Raw genomic sequence first — 20796 nt, 5'->3', positions numbered from 1 at the left:
CAGCACAGCTGGTATATCATAAAGTTTGGCCCAAGTTCCTCTGAATCGCAAACCAGTACTGTCTTCCAGTTATCTCTAACCAATGACAATTTACCTTGCTACAAATTTAAAATAGGCAAGTGTGTGCCAAACATCTTAAAAATACACACACATGTGATCTATTTCCAATAATTTTTTCTAAAGAAAAAAAAACAGATTCTCAGGGGCAGCTGGGTGGCTCAGTCATTAAGCGTCTGCCTTCGGCTCAGGTCATGATCCCAGGGTCCTGGGATCGAGCCCCGCATCGGGCTCCCTGCTCAGCGGGAAGCCTGCTTCTCCCTCTCCCACTCCCCCTGCTTGTGTTCCCTCTCTCGCTGTGTCTCTTTCTGTCAAATAAATAAATAAAATTTAAAAAAAAAAAACCAGATTCCCAGAAAATTTGCATTAAATTTTAAGTTCCCTAGGCAAGGCAATCTTAAAAAAGAAGAACAAGGCTAAAGGCATCACAATTCCAGATTTCAAGATATACTACAAGGTATTAGTAATCAAAATAATATGGTACTGCCACAGAAATAGGCACATAGATCAATGGAACAGAATAGAGAGCCCAGAAATAAACTCATATTTATATGGTCAATTCATCTACAAGGCAAGAATATACAATAAGGAAAAGACAGTCTCCTCAATAAATGATGCCGAGAAAACTGGACAGGTACATGGAAAAGAATGAAATTGGAACACTTTCTTATACCATACATAAAAATAAACTCAAAACGGATAAAAACCTAAATGTGAGACCTAAAACTGTAAGACTCCTAGAAGGAAATATAGGCAGTAGTTTCTTTGACATCAGCTTTAGCTACATTTTTCTAGATAGGTCTCCTCAGGCAAGTGAAATAAAAGCAAAAATAACCATTGGGTCTACATCAAAATAAAAAACTTATGCACAGAAAATCATCCACAAATCAAAAAGGCAAACTACTGAATGGGAGAAGGTATTTGCAAGTGGTATACCCAATAAGAGATTAATGTCCAAAATATATAAAGACCTTATATAATTCAACACCAAAAAAAAAAAAAAAAAACCCACACAATCTGATTTAAAAATGGGCAGAAGACCTGAATAGATAATTTTCCAAAGAAGACATATAGATGGCCAACAGACACATGAAAAGATGTTCAACATCACTAATCATCAGGAAAATGCAAATCAAAACCACAATGAGATGTTACCTTACACCTGTTAGAGTGACTAACATCAAAAAATAAGAAATAAGCATTAGTGAGGATGTGGGAAGAAAAGAACACTTGTGCACTGTTGGTGGGAATTTAAATCGGTGTAGCCATTGTGGAAAATACTGTAGAGGTCCCTCAAAAAATTCAAGATAGAATTACCATATGATCCAGTAATTCCACCACCAAAGAAAACAAAAACACTAATTTAAAGATATATGCATGCCTATGTTAACTGCAGCATTATTTATAATAGCCAAGATATGGAAGGAACCCAAGTGTCCATCCATAGATGAATGGATAAAAAAGATGTGGTATGTATGTGTGTGTGCATATATATACATATATATGTGTACATGTATACATGAAAGCATGTAGAGAGAGCATGAATGCTGAAGTCTGGATAAACACAGAAAATAAAGTAAAAAGCCATCACAATCTATTTCAAAGCCCTTCTGTTATATAAATGAGCCAATGATGGCTTCTGTATATTGACCCCTAGATTGTTTACTTCACAGCAGGTTGAATCCTGGTAGCTCAAAAGCCGACAGGTGCCAAAATTTTTACATACCTATTTTATATATAGCCCAAATAAATAGATTTTTAGCCATCTAGAGCCTGCCTACTTTGCATATCCCAGGAAACTGTGACCAATATCTTCTAGCCATGGAGAAGATAAATTCTGCCAGCCATAGATAAATAAAGACCCCCAAGTTATTGCTGCCCTTTGGAACTTTCTGACAGAGTCCTCCCCTTCTCCAGGCTAACAGCACCTAGTCAAGTAAGCTTACTCTCTGATCCCCATCTATCTCCTGGTGGTTGGTTAGCCCTTAGTCCTCCTCCCCTTCTGAGTACTGGCCTGTAAGCCTATAGCCTCTGAAAGGCCTCATGAAAGTTGAGGGATTTCCCCAGCAAGCAAATGTTCAAAGCAGTGTCCCCAAATAAAAGTTGTGTGTGCTACTGCCACCTCATGGTCATATTTTTTTCCTCAAAATTCCCAGAACGCCCCTACCCAATTCTTGCAGAATTGCCTTTGGCCAAACTATAGAGCCATTCAAATTTTGGCCCAGAGAGTAAGAGTCCTACACACATTTTTCAGGAAAAAAAAAAAAAAAAAAAAACCGATTTCTTCAATTAATAGAATTGGACTATTTGTAGTCCCATGACATAACTCTGGGATCTTACTGACTACTGCACAGTTCAGAATTCCCTTTTTTCCCCCTTTGTCTATTGTCAACTTATGACCTTTAGAAGATACTATTCATGTTTATCAGTGTTAATGAAAACCTCAAGTTCTCACTAAACTTAGTATTTCCCACTATACTTTTTTTTATGTCATTGAGATTACCTGGGTAAATTTTTTTTTTCCTGGACATATCTTAAATGCATATCATCGAGTTTCAGGATTGAAAAAAAAAATTGCTTCTGATGCTTACTTAAATTCCTCTTACCACTTTCCCGGCCTGCATCTGACAAAATCCATGATTGAAAGTAGTCTTCTGAAGTAGCTTGTCCCATCACTGGACAGGTTTCTCTGTTAGAAAGCTATTCTCCATATTGAATTATAATGTATCTCCCTATAACTTTTACCTATTTTTTTTAATTCTGTACTTTGGAGACAAATAGGACAAATTGAATTGTTCTGTTAAATGGTCACTTCCCCTTTTTTCTGATAGTCTTTTGTCTTCCAATTTAAATATGCAAGTTCCTTCCACTGTTACTCATTTTTCATACTTCCAAGGCCCCCTCTAAATTGCTTTCCTCCAAAATTACTGCCATTTGCCCATGTGCTTCTTAAATTATGAGACCCAGAATTTCTGAAGGACTCTTTATCTGATCTCTGCAGAGTCAAACAGGATTAGAGCATTACATCCATTAAACGTTCTAAAGTCACAAGATTAGTTGTAGCAATTATAATGTTGATGTAAATGTTCAATTTACTTTACCCAGGCTGAAGTGAGACTAAAAGGACAAATTCACAAAACAAGTAAGACAACACTTTACAGTCAATAATGGAACAGTTGTTACTGATCTAAAAATCCCAGCATTACCATAGCATGCCTGGGGTTGGTATATGTATTCAATTATAGAAAGGAAGGAACAGATGGAACAATCCTTTGAAGGGTTTTGTAAATTCTTTACTATAACTAAACTCTATCTTTATATCCTTTGGTTTTGTAGAACCCTTTGCTCTTACATTTTCATTCCTAAATCCAAGTGTCATCTCTTTTGCGGGAAAACACAGCTGCATTACCATAAAAATATATGCAGATGCTTCTGGTTATATTTAACATTCTGATCCAAGGCTTAAGACCAACTTATTCTTCAGCTAAGATCCAGGCCTTACCATCTTTCCTTTTTCCCCTAGAGGTTGGAACAATTCAGGCCTCAGTTAAAGAAATACTTTCTGAGATCTAGCCAAAACTTTCTCATTGTTATTCCTAGATGAGACCACTGGGAAAAGTCAGATAATCCAGGAGGGTCAGAAGCAAACCTTGGCATATTTATTAAAAAGTGCACAAGGGACTGGAGCTCAGCAGTAAGGCCTGAATGCACACATAGCGTGCTCTGGATCACCACACCTCCAAGATGGACTGTCAAGAACAGAATAATCACGATTCAGAATGTGTTTGCTACATACCCTCCTTTAGAGGCAGGGCTGTAATCAGTCATTCCCAAATCAGGAGAGACCACAGTGCCCTTTATAACTTCATGTAACCAGCTTGAAAAGGTCAGTATAGTCATTGTGTGGGCTTCAAATAATTGCTATCCTTGCTAATATTATCTTCCAACACTCAACCCCTTTCAGAAGCCTGAAAAGAAATGTGAATTGGAGCGCCATTGTGTTTACCGTGGCTACACACTGTCCTGCTGAACTGAGAGAACAAGGAGACCCAGGCGGACTCCATGGATGTCTGCCCTCTATTGGATTCTAGAATCCTCACATAACAGCTTTAAGTAAGGTACAGCTCAGATTTTTTTGGTAATGTCCTTTTCACTTTCCTCTAACCCTTTGTTATATTTTTTCCATATGAAAATGTAATTTAAAATAGCTTCCTCCTAATGGAAATTGGTTACACTCTCAACTATATAACATAACCTCCAGCATCAGAACTATTCTAAATAAATATTGTCATATGTGTTTTATTTATAAATATTTTAATAAATATATTTAATAAAAATAATAGTATTTTACTTAAATTGAGATGTTAGCTGAACCACAAAACCACATGGGCCAAGAATAAATTGTGGAATGACAACTTCATTCTATACCTTATTACTTTTTCAAATCACATATACCGGATTTCCTGACCCTGAATATGGGGCAGAAGAAAACATCAGGTAGTAAGAGAAGGACATTTTTCTATTAAAGGACACTGATTGACTACATAGAGAAAAAATGTCAGTTATGGACTATAAACACATTTTCTTCAAGAGGGAATAACCTAAAACAGTTCACTTACCTATTTAAAAATGAGAGGGAACAATTATAAAAGCCATTTAATAAAAATAAAGATTTGGACAATTAGAAACAGAGAAGACAGCAAGATACAGAGTACACATACAACACACACACACACACACCCTTAGAGCAGATTATAATAACTTAGCAACAATAAGAAAACTCACGGCACAAAGCAGCGTGGATGAAAGAGACATAAAGAAAGATGAAATTATTCAAACATGGTTGTCTTGAGCAGGCTCCTGTCATGGATATCCTCCTGTTTCCTTGGACTGATGGTGTATCCCCATAACAAACAAAATCTTTGTTGCCTAGCTTTTGTTTTTAGCAAAGTGGAGTTTCCAATCTTTGCATTTTTTAAAAACCTTTTTCCTCTGGCTACACACAATTATTTCCTTAATTGGTTAGTATTAGGGCATGTCATTAATTGAGACAACAAATATTTAATAAGCACCTATAATATACCAGATAGTGTCCTAGATTCTAGGAATATGTTGGTGAGCAAAATAATGTATTCCTCTTACATTCAGACTGTTGAGACAGAAAATACACACTAAGTAGATAATACAATGCCAGGTAGTGATAGGCACTTTAAAGGAAACTAAAGTGGGATTGGGAAACAGAGTAGCAAAGATGGACTAAAATAGGGAAGGCCTCTGTGAGTTTCTGATTTTTACCAGAAATCTGAATGAAGTTAACAGATTGAGGCATGTGAATACTGGCCAGGTGGAGAGAGGGACAGAGAGAGGGATGTTCCAGGCCTGGATAATGGGCCACCCCTGGCATGGTCAAGGATCAGCACAGCTGGAGTGGGGCCAGTAGGGGGAAGAGTGGTAAGAAATGAGGACATGGAGGAAGGCCTCATTGACCTTCCCAGCTATGGTAAGGAATTGGGGAGTTTTAAGTATATTTAAAAGATTGAGATCAAGTAGCTGACATGGTCAGATTTTCTAAAAACTGTCCTCAGCTACTATGTGGGTAACAGTCTCTAGGCATATAAAAATGGAAACAAGCAATTTAAAAGGCTTTTGTAGTGGTGAAAATGAGAATTTCATAGAAGCATGCACCAGGGTGAAAGCTGATAGGAATGCTAAAAATTGTTCAGATTCTGAATGTTTTGAATATGAGGCCTAGAGCACTTGTTGATACAGAGTACTGAGAGGAGTGGTAAGGATGTGGCCAAAGTGTATAGACTGAGCAGCTTAGTGAATGGTGGTGCCATTTAGTGATATGGCAGTGAAGGAAGGATTGGCCAGTTTGAGGGGAGAAGAATCAAAGTTTAATCATAGGCATGTTCCGTTAGATATCAAATGGAGATGTTGAGAAAGAAATTGGGTAGATAAATCCAGGTTGCAGAAGAGACTTCACAGCTAAGGAGGGAAAATCTCGCTTCATCTTAACACAGATGGTTGGTTTTTATATCAAGGGGCTAACTGTCAGGTCACTTACAGAGAGAGGATTGTGGGAGAAGGTAAAATATCAGGGTTAGGTCCTGGGTGGGGTGGGAAGGACACGACACATGTACAGGTCAAGTGAACCAGGAGAAACTCTGACATAGAAGCCTGAGATAATATATAGAGAGAAATGAGGATGACTAGTCTATGCACAGATCTCCAATTAATATAATTCAAATCTCAGAATGCTTTTGTTGACATAAAAACATAGTTATTTTTACTTTACATGACAAAATATATATAGAATACCATCATGAGGTACTTTCCCTGCATGTGATAAATTTCAGCTGAGAACTGAGGCCTGTGTACTCTAGTTAGGGTAACTCTCAGTTAAAAGAGAACCATTAGTCATTAGTCTAAACCTCATTCATACAGGGGCACCTGGTGGCTCAGTCGATTAAGCATCTACCTTTGGCTCAGGTCATGATCCGAGCCCTGCATCAGGCTCTCCACTCAGCAACAAGTCTGTTTCTCCCTCTCCCTCTGTGATCTCTCTCAATTTTGCTCTCTCTAAAATAAATTTTAAAAATCTTTAAAAAAATAAAAATAAAAAAAACCTCATTCATTCATACCAATTTCATTTAAAATGTTTATTCAAGGTGACAGAACAAGAAGCTTACTTCTCTTCAGCAACAAACTTTTAACTGCAAAGGGAACCAAGTTAAAAATAAAGAGTACTTTGAAGAATTGTGCCTATGTCTCTAAACACTGAGAGAAAGTAACATTGCAAATTGTGTGATTTCAGGAGATCTTTAAAAATAAGAGGGCACACAAATGTCACAAGTGGCCTTGCTGTAAACAATGGTTGATTAAAAGTCATTTCTGAACTTGGTTGAAAGCCTCTGAATGACAAGAAGCATCTATCTTAATTTAATGTAGTGCTGAGGACACAAAACAAAGGCAGGGGTTTAATGACCCATGATGGGAATGGGGATCATGATGGTAAATCTGTAACAAGCACCCACACCCCCAAGTTCCTTATTTCCTCCCAATATCACTGGGGCAAAGAGGGCTAAATATCTTTAAGTAATCTAAAACTGCGCTTCCAATTGAATTGTAAAGAAAATTGGAGAACATCTTAAGATGTAGAGTCATTTGTAACATGGTGATGTCTTATTATTGCAGTTTGAAGAGGAAAAAAATGAAAAACCCAGTTGAAAATAACCACTCTGACCCTGTGAGTGAATTCATTCTTCTTGGATTCCCTTGTTCCTGGGAGATTCAGATCCTCCTCTTCTCATTCTTCTTTGCAATCTATGTCCTGACACTAACTGGAAACCTGTGCATTATCTCTGCAGTGTTGTGGGATGACCATCTCCACTCCCCCATGTACATCCTGCTGGCCAATTTTTCCTTCCTGGAGATCTGGTATGTCACTTCTACTGTCCCCAATATGCTAGCCAACTTGCTGTCTGAGACCAGCACCATCTCCTTCTATGGCTGCTTCCTCCAGTTCTACTTCTTCTTCTCCATGGGTACCACTGAGACCTTCTTCTTGTCTGCCATGGCCTTTGACAGGTACCTTGCTGTCTGCAGGCCCCTGCACTACCCCACTGTCATGACTGTTCAGCGCTGCATCAGAATAGGAGCTGGGTGCTGGGTGTCTGGCTTCTCCTGTTTTCTCCTCCCAGTTTACCTCATCTCCCAACTTCCTTTTTGTGGTCCCAATACAATTGATCACTTCCTGTGTGACCCAGGACCTCTTATAAAGCTGTCCTGTGTGCCAGCTCCTGCCACTGAGACCATCTGTGCCGTCTGTAACTCAGTCCTCATTTTCTCCACCTTCCTCTTCATTACCAGCTCCTATACCTTGGTGATCAGAGCTGTGCTGAGGGTCCCCTCAGCAGAAGGTCGGCATAAGGCCTTCTCCACATGTGGTTCCCACCTGGCCGTGGTGTCCCTGTTCTATGGCTCTATCATGGTGATGTATGTGAGCCCAACAGCAGGCAATCCAACAGGGATCCAGAAAATTGTGACTCTATTTTATTCTGTGATGACTCCATTTTTCAATCCCTTGATCTACAGCCTCCGGAATAAGGAGATGAAGAAGGCCCTGAGAAAACTGTTTAGGAGTATGAGATTTTGTCAAAGACAGCCTCTCAAGAACTAGAATCCATATATGTGTAGGACACATAGTGATATAAAATTATAGGAGGTTAATGGTCTTAAGTAAATTTGAGAGGCAAATATGTCTCTCATATTCCCTGGAATATTTTTAGAAATGCATCTCAATGAAGCAAATAGCAAATAAGATCTTACAAGAACTTGCATAAATCATTTGTACTAGGCTTTATTGTATTAATATTCTTGTATGTCTTGCATGCAAACAGGAAAATGTAAAACATTCTCAGGACTCTTTGCAGAAAGACCGTATATAACCCAGATGTCACCTGGTCCGCTTCTATCTTTTGCAGATATAGGTAAATTTGTCTCTGACCCCCAGTTTCTCAGTGATCACATGTCTAAAGTACCCACCACTATCTCCCTACATACATACCATATAAACATGTTCATGTGTGCTCCCTTCCTCCCACCCCTGAATCTACACCCTGTCTTGTTTTGATCATATCAATCTGGATGTGAGACTCACCCCTTCAACATTTTATCCAAAAACAAAGTAATTCCAGTTTTGTGTGGGTTTATTAACCTGACTACAGGTTGGGGTTAGGTAAAGTCATAGGAAAGGCCACTGTGCTGAACACTCAATCTTTAATATTATACCTGTTCTGCCTCTTTCTCTTCTTTCCTCATCTTCCTTCTCACCCACCAGAACAACCAGAACATCTTTCCCTTTCTTATTCAGAATAATTGTTTTCTATATGTAGGCCCTTCGCAATTTTGGATTGTTCCTCAAACTGGGCTTGTCAAAAAATTTCTTCTCAGCAAATCTAATTCTTAAATAGGATTTTGTGAAAATAGTTTTTTTTCTAACTGCTTGCTTTTTGGGTTGTTTTAGGTTCTTATAACTTACTATATTCCTTATCTTAGTACCACTCAATATAAAAGAGTAAATGTACTGAAACAGAGATGAGACCTGGAAATATGATTACCTGAAAAAAACTTAATGAAATAATAATAATTGATATTTTAAATGCTTTATGATTTTTAAAGGGCTTTTCTCTCTATCTGTGTAGAATAAAAACTAACCATGCAAAGAGGATAGTGTGTATAAGTCTGAGGATAGAAATAAGATAGTATAAAAAAAGAAAATAGTATAGCCACTCTTCAATAAATGGTGCTGGGAAAACTGGACAGCTACATGCAAAAGAACAAAACTGGACCACTTTCTTACATCAAACACAAAAAATAAACTCAAGATGGATTAAAGACCTAAATGTGATACCTGAAACCATAAAACTCCTAGAAGAAAACATAGGTAGTAATTTCTTTGACATCAGCCTTAGCAACATTCAGATAGGTCTCCACAGGCAAGGGAAACAAAAGCAAAAATAAACTGTTGGGCCTATACCAAAATAAAAAACTTATGCACAGCAAAGGAAACCATCAGCAAAGTGAAAAGGCACCTAGTGAATGTGAGAAAATATTTGTGAATGGTATATCCCAACAAGGGGTTAATATCCAAAATATGTAAAGAACTTATAGAACTCAACACACACACACAACCAATCTGATTTAAAAATGAGCAGAGGACCTGAATAGATATTTTTCAAAGAATACATACAGATAGCCAAAAGACACATGAAAAGATGCTCAACATCACTCATCATCAGGGAAATGCAAATCAAAACTACAAGGAGATATATCACCTTACATCTGTCAGAATGGCTAGCATCAAAGAAACAAGAAATAACAAGTGTTGGCAAAGATGAAAGGAAAAAAGAACCCTTGTGCACCATTGGTGGGAATGTAATTGGTATAGCCAATATGGAAAACAGTATGAAAGTTCCTCAAAAAATTAAAAATAGAGGGGCGCCTGGGTGGCTCAGTCGTTAAGCGTCTGCCTTCGGCTCAGGTCATGATCCCAGGGTCCTGGGATCGAGCCCCGCATCGGGCTCCCTGCTCGGCCACGAGCCTGCTTCTCCCTCTCCCACTCCCCCTGCTTGTGTTCCCTCTCTAGCTGTCTCTCTCTCTCTGTCAAATAAATAAAATAAAATCTTTAAAAAAAAAAAAATTAAAAATAGAAATACCAAAGATCCAGCAATTCCACTTGCCAAAGGAAAAAGCAGTAAGGGGACATGCAAAATGGGTGAAAGCAAGTGAGAGATACAGATTTCTAATTATGGAATGAATAAGTCACAGGGATAAAATTACAGCATAGGGAATATAGCCAATAGTAATGCAATAGCATTGTATGGAAACTGACGGTAGCTACACTTGTGGTGAGCACAGCATAATGTATAGAGAAGTTGAATCACTATGTTGCACACCTGAAACTAACATAACATTGTGTTACAATTATACTTCAATAAAATAAAATAATTTTTAAAAATTTTATGAAGACATACAAAAATTGCTATAATATGATTAGAAATATATTAGGAATGGTAGAGGGGAGAGGGATGGGGGGATGGGTTAGCCTGGTGATGGGTATTAAAGAGGGCACATACTGAATGGGGCACTGGGTGTTATATGCAAACAATGAATCATGGAACACTACATCAAAAACTAATGATGTAATGTATGGTGATTAACATAACATAATAAAAAAAAAGAAATATATAAGGAATGGGAAAATGGGGAAATGCAACAAAGTATTATTTTTATGTGACCCATAAAAGGACTAGTAGTGCCATTAATTTTTTTTTAATTCTTTCTATATTATTTCATATTTGCCAATTTTTCTTAGATTTTCTAAAATAGTCATTTTAGGGGTGCCTGGGTGGCTCAGATGGTTAAGCGTCTGCCTTCGGCTCAGGTCATGATCCCAGGGTCCTGGGATCGAGCCCCGCATCGGGCTCCCTGCTTGGCGGGGAGCCTGCTTCTCCCTCTCCCTCTACTGTTCCCCCTGCTTGTGCTCTCTCACTCTCTCTATCAAATAAATAAATAAAATCTTTTAAAAAAATTTTAAAAATAAAATAGTCATTTTAATTGTATATAATTTCCTATCACAGTGTACATGTCTAGTAACAAGTCAAAGAGCAAATGTCCTACAGTGGTATGCAACTTAAAATTAAAAAAAAAATATCTTTATACAAGTGCAAAAGCTATTAAAGGTGTTATTTCTGGGATGAGAGTGCACTAAAAGAGATATTTTAGGAGAGATTTAGGCAGGTGAGTCTCAGGCCTTCAAAGTTGTCTCCCTAAAATAATTTCTTTCCCAGGGTTCTAAGTATCAGCCCCATGTGTGGGAAAATGACCTGCTCTATGCATTTTGACAAGCTTAACTTCAACAGGTGTGTCTTTTGGGGTGCCTAGTGGCTCAGTCAGTTAAGCATCTGCCTTATGCTCAGGTCATGATCTCAGGGTCCTGGGATTGAGCCTTGCATTGGGCTCCCTGCTCAGTGGAGAGCCTGCTTCTCCCTCTCCCTCGGCCCTCCCCTCCTCCCCCCCACTTGTGCTCTCTCTTGCTCTATCTCAAATAAATAAATAAAATCTTAAAAAAATAAAAAATAAAATAAAAATAAAATAATTAAAAAATAGTTGTGTCTTTAGTTTTCCCCATATCCTTCCAGGCCTCCCTATCAATATATCCAGGAATTTTTCCTGAATTTCCTCTTGAATTTCATCCCCCAACACAATGTGCCTTAGACTGTCTTTAAAATCTTAGGCCCAGATGAATGGTATTACCAATCCTGAAACATCCCACCCTGGAAACCAAATTCTGTTCACATTATTCTTATAGAGACTCCCAAAGCCATGGACTTACTACTGACAAAATGTACACTATTTCCCCATTCCAAACACACTCAAAGGTGCTAAAACCTAATTGTTAGTGTCTATTATTCAGATACCATACCATGATGTATTTTCTCTTTTCCACCATTTTCTTTTCCTCCTTTGAAACATTCCTTCACTCATTTATTCATTTTTTAATATATTCATCTCCCAAACATTTACTGAGTGTCTCCTATGTGCTAAATATTGAGCCCAGGTTTAGAGAAATAATGAAGTGCAAAATATTCACAGACCTTAGAGATTTAAAGTTGTTAAGAGAATAGATCCTAAAAGTCATCTCAAGGAAAAATTTTCTCTTTTCTTTTCATTTATCTATGTGAGAGGATGGAGGTTAACTAAACTTATTGTGGTAATCATTTCACAACAGATGTAAATCAAACCATCATGCTGTACACCTTAAACTTATACAGTGATGTATGTCAATTATTTCTCAATAAAACTGGAGGAACAACAGAGTGAGAGGACTCCAGGCAAATAGAGAGGAACCAGCAGAAGGGGACTAAATGATCAAGAAACTCTGGGGATTTAGGATATCAAGACAGCCTTGGAAGCAACTTGGACCTGCCAAGTGCTCTGATTTTACTGCTTCATTTGGTAAAGGGATCCCCAACTGGAATAGAGGGGGAGGTGATAAGAAATTGACTTCAAATTGCCAAATTTGGAATGAGGTCAACAAGCTACAAACTTCACAAATATCCTTGCAATTGGCTACAGATTTCCCTGTTATAATTTGCCCCCCAACTCGTCTCTCTATATTATAACAATAGCAAACAATGGGAGAGGCACTCAGTGGGGAAAAAAGGAAAAAAAAATATATTTGTCAAGCCTTCTATACAGAAAACTATAAAACTTGGTTGAAAGAAATTCAAGAAGGCATAAGTTAATAGGAAGATATGCCAAATCCATGGATTGTAAGAGTAATTATTGTGTAGATGACAATAAATGTCCCCATTCAAAGCAATCCCAATCAGAATTCCAGTAATAATTTTCATGCAAATTGAGAAAAAGATTCTAAACTTATGTGGAAAGACATTGGGCAAAGACTATCAAAAAGAGTTTGAAGAGAAATAAATTGGGAGGACTTACCTCACTCGATATCAAAACTTATTATAAAGCTACAATAATTAAGAGAATGTGCTACTGGTACAATAGGTACAAAGAGACAGATGAGATTCACTGAGAATCCAGAAACCAACCCATGCATATATGGACACTTAGTTTATGATAAAAATACGACTACACAGCAGGTGCTGAATACAAATTTAACAAAAAAAAATGTCTAAGTCAAATGGATTTTCATGTAGAAAAATGAAATTTGACCTATATGTCACACAATACACAGAAATTATGACCAGGATAATAAGGGGCTGGTATCCAAGATCTATAAAGAACTTATCAAACTCAATACCCAAAAAACAAATAATCAAGTCAAAAAATGGGCAGAAGACATGAACAGACTCTTCTCTGAAGAAGACATACAAATGGCTAACAGACACATGAAAAAACGTTCATCATCATTAGCCATCAGGGAAATTCAAATCAAAACCACACAGATACCACCTTACACCAGTTAGAATGGCAAAAATGGACAGGGAAAGAAACAACAAATGTTGGAGAGGTTGTGGAGAAAGGGGAACTCTCTTACACTGTTGGTGGGAATGCAAGTTGGTACAGCCACTTTGGAAAACAGTGTGGAGGTGCCTCAAAAATTTAAAAATAGAGCTACCCTATGACCCAGCAATTGCACTACTGGGTATTTACCCCAAAGACATAGATGTAGTGAAAAGAAGGGTCATATGCACCCCAATGTTCATAGCAGCAATGTCTGCAATAGCCAAACTGAGGAAAGAGCCGAGATGCCCTTCAACAGATGAATGGATCAAGAAGATGTGGTCCATATATACAATGGAATATTACTCAGCCATCAGAAAGGATGAATACCCAACTTTTACATCAACATGGATGGGACTGGAGGAGATTATGCTAAGTGAAGTAAGTCAAGCAAAGAAAGTCAATTATCATATGGTTTCACTTATTTGTGGAACATAAGGAATAGCATGGAGGACATTAGGAGAAGGAAGGGAAAAATGAAGGGGGGGGAATCAGAGGGAGAGATGAACCATGAGAGACTATGGACTCTGAGAAACAAACTGAGGGTTTTAGAGGGGAGGGCGAGGGGGTTTGGTTAGCCCGGTGATGGGTATTAAGGAGGGCACGTACTACATGGAGCACTGGGTGTTATACGAAAACAACGGATCGTGGACCACCACATCAAAAATTAATGATGTATTGTATGGTGACTAACATAACATAATAAAATTTTAAAAATTAAGAAAAAAAAAGACAACCTACAGAATGGGAAAAAATATTTACAAACTGTGTATCTGATAAGGGGTTAATATCCAAAATATATAAGGAACTCATACAACTAAAGCAAAGTATATATATATATATATATATATATATATATATATATAAATTTTAAAATGTGCTAAGGATTTTTATAGACTTATTTCTAAAAGAGATATGCAAATGACCAAAGGGTACATAAAAAGGTACTCGACATCACTAATCATCAGGGAATTGCAAATCAAAACCACAAAAGATACTTTGCACCTGTGAGAATGGCTAGCATCAAAAAGACAAAAGATAACAGGTATTGGTGTGAATGTAAAAGAAAAGGGAGCCCTTGTTCATTGTTGGTGGCAACACAAACTAATACAGCCACTATAAAAAACAGTATGGCATGTCGACAGATGAATGGATAAAGAAGATGTGGTATATATATATACAATGGAATATTATGCAGCCATCAAAAGGAATGAGATCTTGCCATTTGCAACGACGTGGATGGAACTGGAGGGTATTATGCTGAGCGAAATAAGTCAAACAGAGAAAGACATGTATCATATGACCTCACTGATATGAGGAATTCTTAATCTCAGGAAACAAACTGAGAGTTGCTGGAGTGGGGGGGTGGGGTAGGAGTGATGGGGTGACTGGGTGATAGACACTGGGGACGGTATGTGCTCTGGTAAGTGCTGTGAATTGTGCAAGACTGTTGAATCTCAGATCTGTACCTCTGAAACAAATAATGCAGTATATGTTAAGAAAAAAAAAAGGAAGAAGAAGATAGCAGGAGGGGAAGAATGAAGGGGGGGAATCGGAGGGGTAGACGAACCATGAGAGACGATGGACTCTGAAAAACAAACTGAGGGTTCTAGAGGGGAGGGGGGTGGGAGGATGGGTTAGCCTGGTGATGGGTATTGAGGAGGGCACGTTCTGCATGGAGCACTGGGTGTTATGCACAAACAATGAATCATGGAACACTACATCTAAAACTAATGATGTCATGTATGGGGATTAACATAACAATAAAAAATTTTTAAAAAAAACAGTATGGCATGTACTGCATGGATCACTGGGTGTTATACGAAAACAATGGATCGTGGATCACCACATCAAAAAACCAATGATGTACTCTATGGTGACTAACATAACATAATAAAATTAAAAAAAAAAAAAACAGTATGAAGATTCCTCAAAAAATAAAAAATAGAACTATCATGCATTCTGGCAATTTCACTTCTGGGTATAAATCTGAAGAAAACAAAATCACCATGTTGAAAAGATACTTGCACTCCCATGTTTAATGCAACATTACTCACTATAGCCAAGATAGGGAAACAACCTAAATGTCCATCTGCAGATGAATGGATAAAGATATATATACAATGGAATATTATTCAGCCATCAGAAAGAAGGAAATCCTGCCATTTGTGACAACACAGGTGGACCTTGAGAGTGTTACGCTAAGTGAAATAAGTCAAACAAAGACAAATACTGTATCAGTTGTATATAGAATCTCAAAAATCTGTACTCATAGAAACAAAGAACAGATTGGTGGTTGCCAGGGGCTGTGAGGTAGGAGAAATGGGAAGATGTTTGTCTAAGGATACAAATTTCCAGTTATAAGATGAAAACATTTGGGGCGCCTGGGTGGCTCAGTCGTTAAGCGTCTGCCTTCGGCTCAGGTCATGATCCCAGGGTGCTGGGATCAAGCCCCACATCGGGCTCCCTGCTCCGCGGGAAGCCTGCTTCTCCCTCTCCCACTCCCCCTGCTTGTGTTCCCTCTCTCCCTGTGTCTCTCTCTGTCAAATAAATAAAGTCTTAAAAAAAAAAAAAGATGAAAACACTTTGCGGAGCTAATGTACATCATGGTAATTACTGTCAACAGCACTGTATTACATAATTAAAATTGCTAAGAGTAGATCTTCAACGTTTTTATCACAAGAGATAAAGAATAATTATATGAGGTGAGGCAACTGTTAGCTAATATGTTGGTAATCGCTTCGCAATATGTGGGTGTATCAGTACATTGTACACCTTAAACTTATGTATTGTTGCTATGTATTATATGTCAATTATAGCTCAATAAATATGGGGGAAAATGTTTAAGGAAAAAAGACTACAAAGAAGTACAGTGCTGTACAAAGAAGAGACGGGGCTAGCAGGAGTGGGCAGCAGAAAGAGGCATCTCCCTAGCTGACACTACTCCAGCACACCAGCCACCTTGCTCTTCTCCTGATATACCACTGCACATATTCCTATCATTAGCTGTTCCTTCTGCCTGAAGTCTCTCTTGATATCCATCCTCTTGATTTGTTCCCCCACTTTTTCAAGCACCTGCCCAAATATTAATATCTCTGTTGGGCTTTCCTTAAAACTCTATTTAAAATTACAATTCCTACCCCACTTCTGGTCCATTCCACTCTTACATTTCATTATTCTCAAACAAACAAAAATTATAGTGCACTTACTGATTTGATCTTCTGTTGCTTTCCCTACCCCATTGAACTGTTCTATGTAGGTAAGAACTTACTCTGTTTTGTTCGCCTGCATATATTCCCAGTGCCTTGTAAGCACTTGATAAATATTTGTTAAATAACCCCATACCAGTCTTAGCACTTAAAGTGTCATTTTTCTATGAGTATGATATAACTGTGACTGAAATTTGTCTCTGAAGAACAAATTTAAGAACTAATATTGATGGGGAAGAATTTTCTCTTTCTTCAAAATAGAAACAGGGAATCCAATGGTGTGTCTTCATGTTGTATCTATCACAACAAGCTCTATTACTATTTAATTATTCCCCAGGAACCTTTTGCAATGCCTGGTGAGAAAAAGTATAAGAGAAGGTAAGAACACAGTTCTGAAGTGCACTAATCCTCAGGGAATAGCAGGGCTTGGAATTTCATTGTAAATAAATAAAAGTCAAAAACAATCTCATCTACTGAACAAATACTTTAAAAATGTTATGGGAGAGAGTTCCAAATCTCAGAAGACTATGATGCAAAAAAATAAATACAGACGATACCTTCACCTAGGCTTAATCTGAACCATAAATATGAGCTCTGCAATTCATGGCAGGTTACAAACTGGATTCTCCAATTCTTCAGAAGTCCTCACATGCTTTTCACTCTGTGGGGTAATATTTTATTCCCCCCTCCCTGACCTTTCTTCTTGACACATATCCAAGGAGTGAGTTAAAACTTTGCATGCCCTATTACAAATGCTGATTTTCTGCATAAATGGATTTATTGGCAAGTGCTCTCTTCTTGCTCTGAAAATGTAAATATCTGATTAGAATAAAATTCATACAGAAAAGTTTGAAAATATTAATTTTCCTCTTGTTTCTCCAAGTCTGGGGAAATACATTTATTTAGCTTCCTTATCCCTTTAAGATATACATAAGTATTATTTACAGCAAGAGGCCTGGGGATTTTGTGTAAAAATGTGTAACTAATAAATTACTAGAGGTGGATGAATGATGAATTTTGTTACTTGTTTAACAGAGAAAATATAACAAATCTCTGATTCCACTGATATCATATCTAACTCATATATTGCTCTCAGTTTTACTAATTTAATATGCTTTGGTTTTATGTGAAACAACTTCCTTTAATGACAAAACCATTCAGCATCTGTGTGCTGTTTCTTGCATTTGTAGGATCTTGTTTGGATTATGACATAATACATTTAGTATTCCCAAGAAATACTGTAACAGGAGACACAAACAGGGTGAGTATTGATGCTGATTTGATATACCACTGTAGTGTCCCATTGTCGGTCAAAATATTAACTAAGATGGCTTAGAGTAGGATACCAATGTATTAAGACACAGTCCAGAATAAAAAGGACAAAAATAAATGAGTTTTAAAAATTCAGTTGAATGAGTTATGAAGATAACCACTAAGACCTGTTAGGCATATAAGTGAGCCTTTTCATCAATAAAAGAATGCAGCAGAATAATTTGTGGGCATCCCATAGAGTATTTTAGAAACTTAAGAATATCAATTGCCTCTTACATTATGTTTTTTCTCTCTTTGCTTCTGTATATTTTGTCCTCACTATACACATTTAAGTACAATTTAAATGTAGTTAACTTAAAGGCACCCTATTTTTCACTTCTAGCAAATGGCCAAGATTCAGTAGTTCCATACCTTGCTGTTTCTATGTAAGATTACATATAATTCTTTCTCAGATACTACAACAACCTCAGCTGAGAAAATCATACTATTATTCAGGATAAAAATCCTAAATAATCTTTTTAAAAAAAAATCTTACCATACAATAACAACAGATCAAGGGAGAATCTTTGTCTTCCAGGATGGGGAAAAAAAAAACAAAAACTCTTGTATTTGGAGAAATTCTGGTACATGCCTTCCACTGCCACCTGATACGATATGGTTTCTATGGGAACCAAATAGACTGAACTGCCAAGTTGCATTCAGACTTGATACAGCCTACGTAGTGCCATGCGCAATGAGTATACATAAACAGCAGTCCTTCCACCTTAGATGCCAAATGTGATAGCCAAGAGTAGGTTTCTAAGGAAATAAGACATACAGAAGTTAAGCTGTGATTCAATAACAACAAACTAGGAGTAATTTTAAGTGCCAAAATGTAAGCCTCTTCCTAATGCTGTGGAGCTGAATCCAACAGGCTGGATAGAGAGAAAGCATTTTTTACATAGCAAACATGTCTGGTCATATAATGAACTATCTAATGAACTAGAGAGCTGTTTTAGTCATCACTTTATAATATCATAAACAAGAACAAAAAGGAATATTCCCTGTGCCCTTCCACTGTATCTCAGTGAGACATTTTGAGATGTCTTAATATAAGTAGTACTTGATTTGATATTCTTATCAATATTACTAATTACAACAAATTAATTTTACATTATACTTTAGAAAGAAATTTCAATTTTGCACTCCTAATATGTAATCCAGTATCCTGCCCTATTTGATTGCCCCACACCATGTTTTTATTTATATTATTATTTACATCTTATCAAAATGAAATCATACTCTTGGGGCACAGGTTATGATGATCATAGCTTTGTTGCTTTAACAGAAACCTCACTGTTTATTACTTTATCAAAAAAAAGAATCTTGTGTTTTCAAGAAGAACCAGCATACTCCATTAAAGTGCAATAACCTAGTCATCTCCATGTCTTCCAAAACCAATGAATGTGTCCAGCACAGAAACCAACTCTGTTAGCCACTTCATCCTCATGGGCTTTCCCTCAAGCCCAGAAATGCAGCTCCTCTACTTTGGGCTCTTCTCAGTAGTCTACACCCTGACTCTGATGGGGAATGCAGCCATTGTCTGTTCTGTGTTGTGGGACCGGCGTCTTCACACCCCCATGTACATCTTCTTGGGAAATTTCTCTCTCCTGGAAATATGTTATGTCACCACGACTGTCCCTAACATGTTGGCCAATTTCCTGTCCACAAGCAAGTCTATCTCCTTTGTGAGCTGTTTCACACAGTTCTACTTTTTCTTCTCGTTTGGGTGTGATGAGGGCTTCTTCCTTTGCGTCATGGCCTTTGACAGGTACCTTGCCATCTGTCGTCCTCTATATTACCCATGCATCATGACTAAACAGCTATACAATGGCCTTGTCATCTTCGGATGGTCATGTGGGTTCATCCTCTCCCTAACCCCAGTTGTTCTCATTTCACGGTTGCCCTACTGTGGCCCAAATACCATCAACCATTTTCTGTGTGATCCTGTCCCATTGATGTTGCTGTCCTGTTCTGAAGACACCATCACTCAGTTCATCTACTCTACTTTCAATGCTATTTTCATGATTGGCACCTTTCTCTTTATTCTTTGCTCCTATGCTCTGGTGATTGTGGCTGTGCTGCGGATGCCTTCAGCAGCAAGCAAACACAAGGCTTTCGCCACTTGTGCTTCTCATTTAGCAGTTGTCACCCTGTTTTATGGCTCCGTCATGGTGATGTATGTTAGTCCTGGATCAGGACACCCAGTGCAAGTGCAGAAAATTGTGACCTTATTTTATTCTGTGATAACACCACTCTTCAATCCTCTAATTTATAGCCTCAGGAACAAGGAGATAAAGACTGCCCTAAGGAAAGTCTTTGGGACTGAAATGCCTGTCCATAAAATATAAATCAGAAGTCAGAGTGAACCAAGTTCCACCACAGCCTATCTTAATAAAATATGAGCAAGATAATTTTCTAGAGAATTCAATAATTTTGGTTAGGGAACTGTTACAGTAAAGCCCACCACCATCTTAAATATCTCACTACATGATGGAGTTTTCTTTAATAAATAAAACTGTCTTAGTCTCTTCAACAATTGCTGTTGGGAAAATTGGACAGCCACATGCAGAAGAATGAAGCCAGACTACTTTCTTACAAAATACACAAAAATAAACTCAAAATGGATGAAGGACCTAAATGTGAGACAGGAATCTATCCAAATCCTAGAGGAGAACAC

At 37.7% G+C, this 20796-nt stretch overlaps 2 protein-coding genes across 2 annotated transcripts; both read left to right on the top strand.

Annotated features, from left to right (window-relative positions):
• The first annotated feature begins 7231 nt into the window (after window positions 1-7231).
• Window positions 7232-8239, top strand: LOC116640455 (olfactory receptor 11H6-like). Its single transcript, XM_032417506.1, has one exon. The coding sequence runs from the start codon at window positions 7232-7234 to the stop codon at window positions 8237-8239; it is 1008 nt and encodes a 335-aa protein (XP_032273397.1).
• An 11277-nt stretch (window positions 8240-19516) lies between these two features.
• On the top strand, window positions 19517-20467 carry LOC116640454 (olfactory receptor 11G2-like). The gene has a single exon (XM_032417505.1). It carries the CDS (start codon window positions 19517-19519, stop codon window positions 20465-20467), a length of 951 nt encoding a protein of 316 aa, XP_032273396.1.
• The last annotated feature ends 329 nt before the right edge of the window (window positions 20468-20796 follow it).

Source organism: Phoca vitulina, unplaced genomic scaffold, assembly GCF_004348235.1.
Source record: "Phoca vitulina isolate PV1807 unplaced genomic scaffold, GSC_HSeal_1.0 scaffold20, whole genome shotgun sequence".
Taxonomy (NCBI): Eukaryota; Metazoa; Chordata; class Mammalia; order Carnivora; family Phocidae; genus Phoca; species Phoca vitulina.
This window is presented reverse-complemented; position numbering and strand designations above follow the sequence as displayed.

What these genes read in the sequence shown, in the direction of transcription:
- LOC116640455 (XM_032417506.1), top strand. Translation starts at nt 7,232, where the DNA reads ATGGTGATGTCTTATTATTGCAGTTTGAAGAGGAAAAAAATGAAAAAC.
- LOC116640454 (XM_032417505.1), top strand. Translation starts at nt 19,517, where the DNA reads ATGAATGTGTCCAGCACAGAAACCAACTCTGTTAGCCACTTCATCCTC.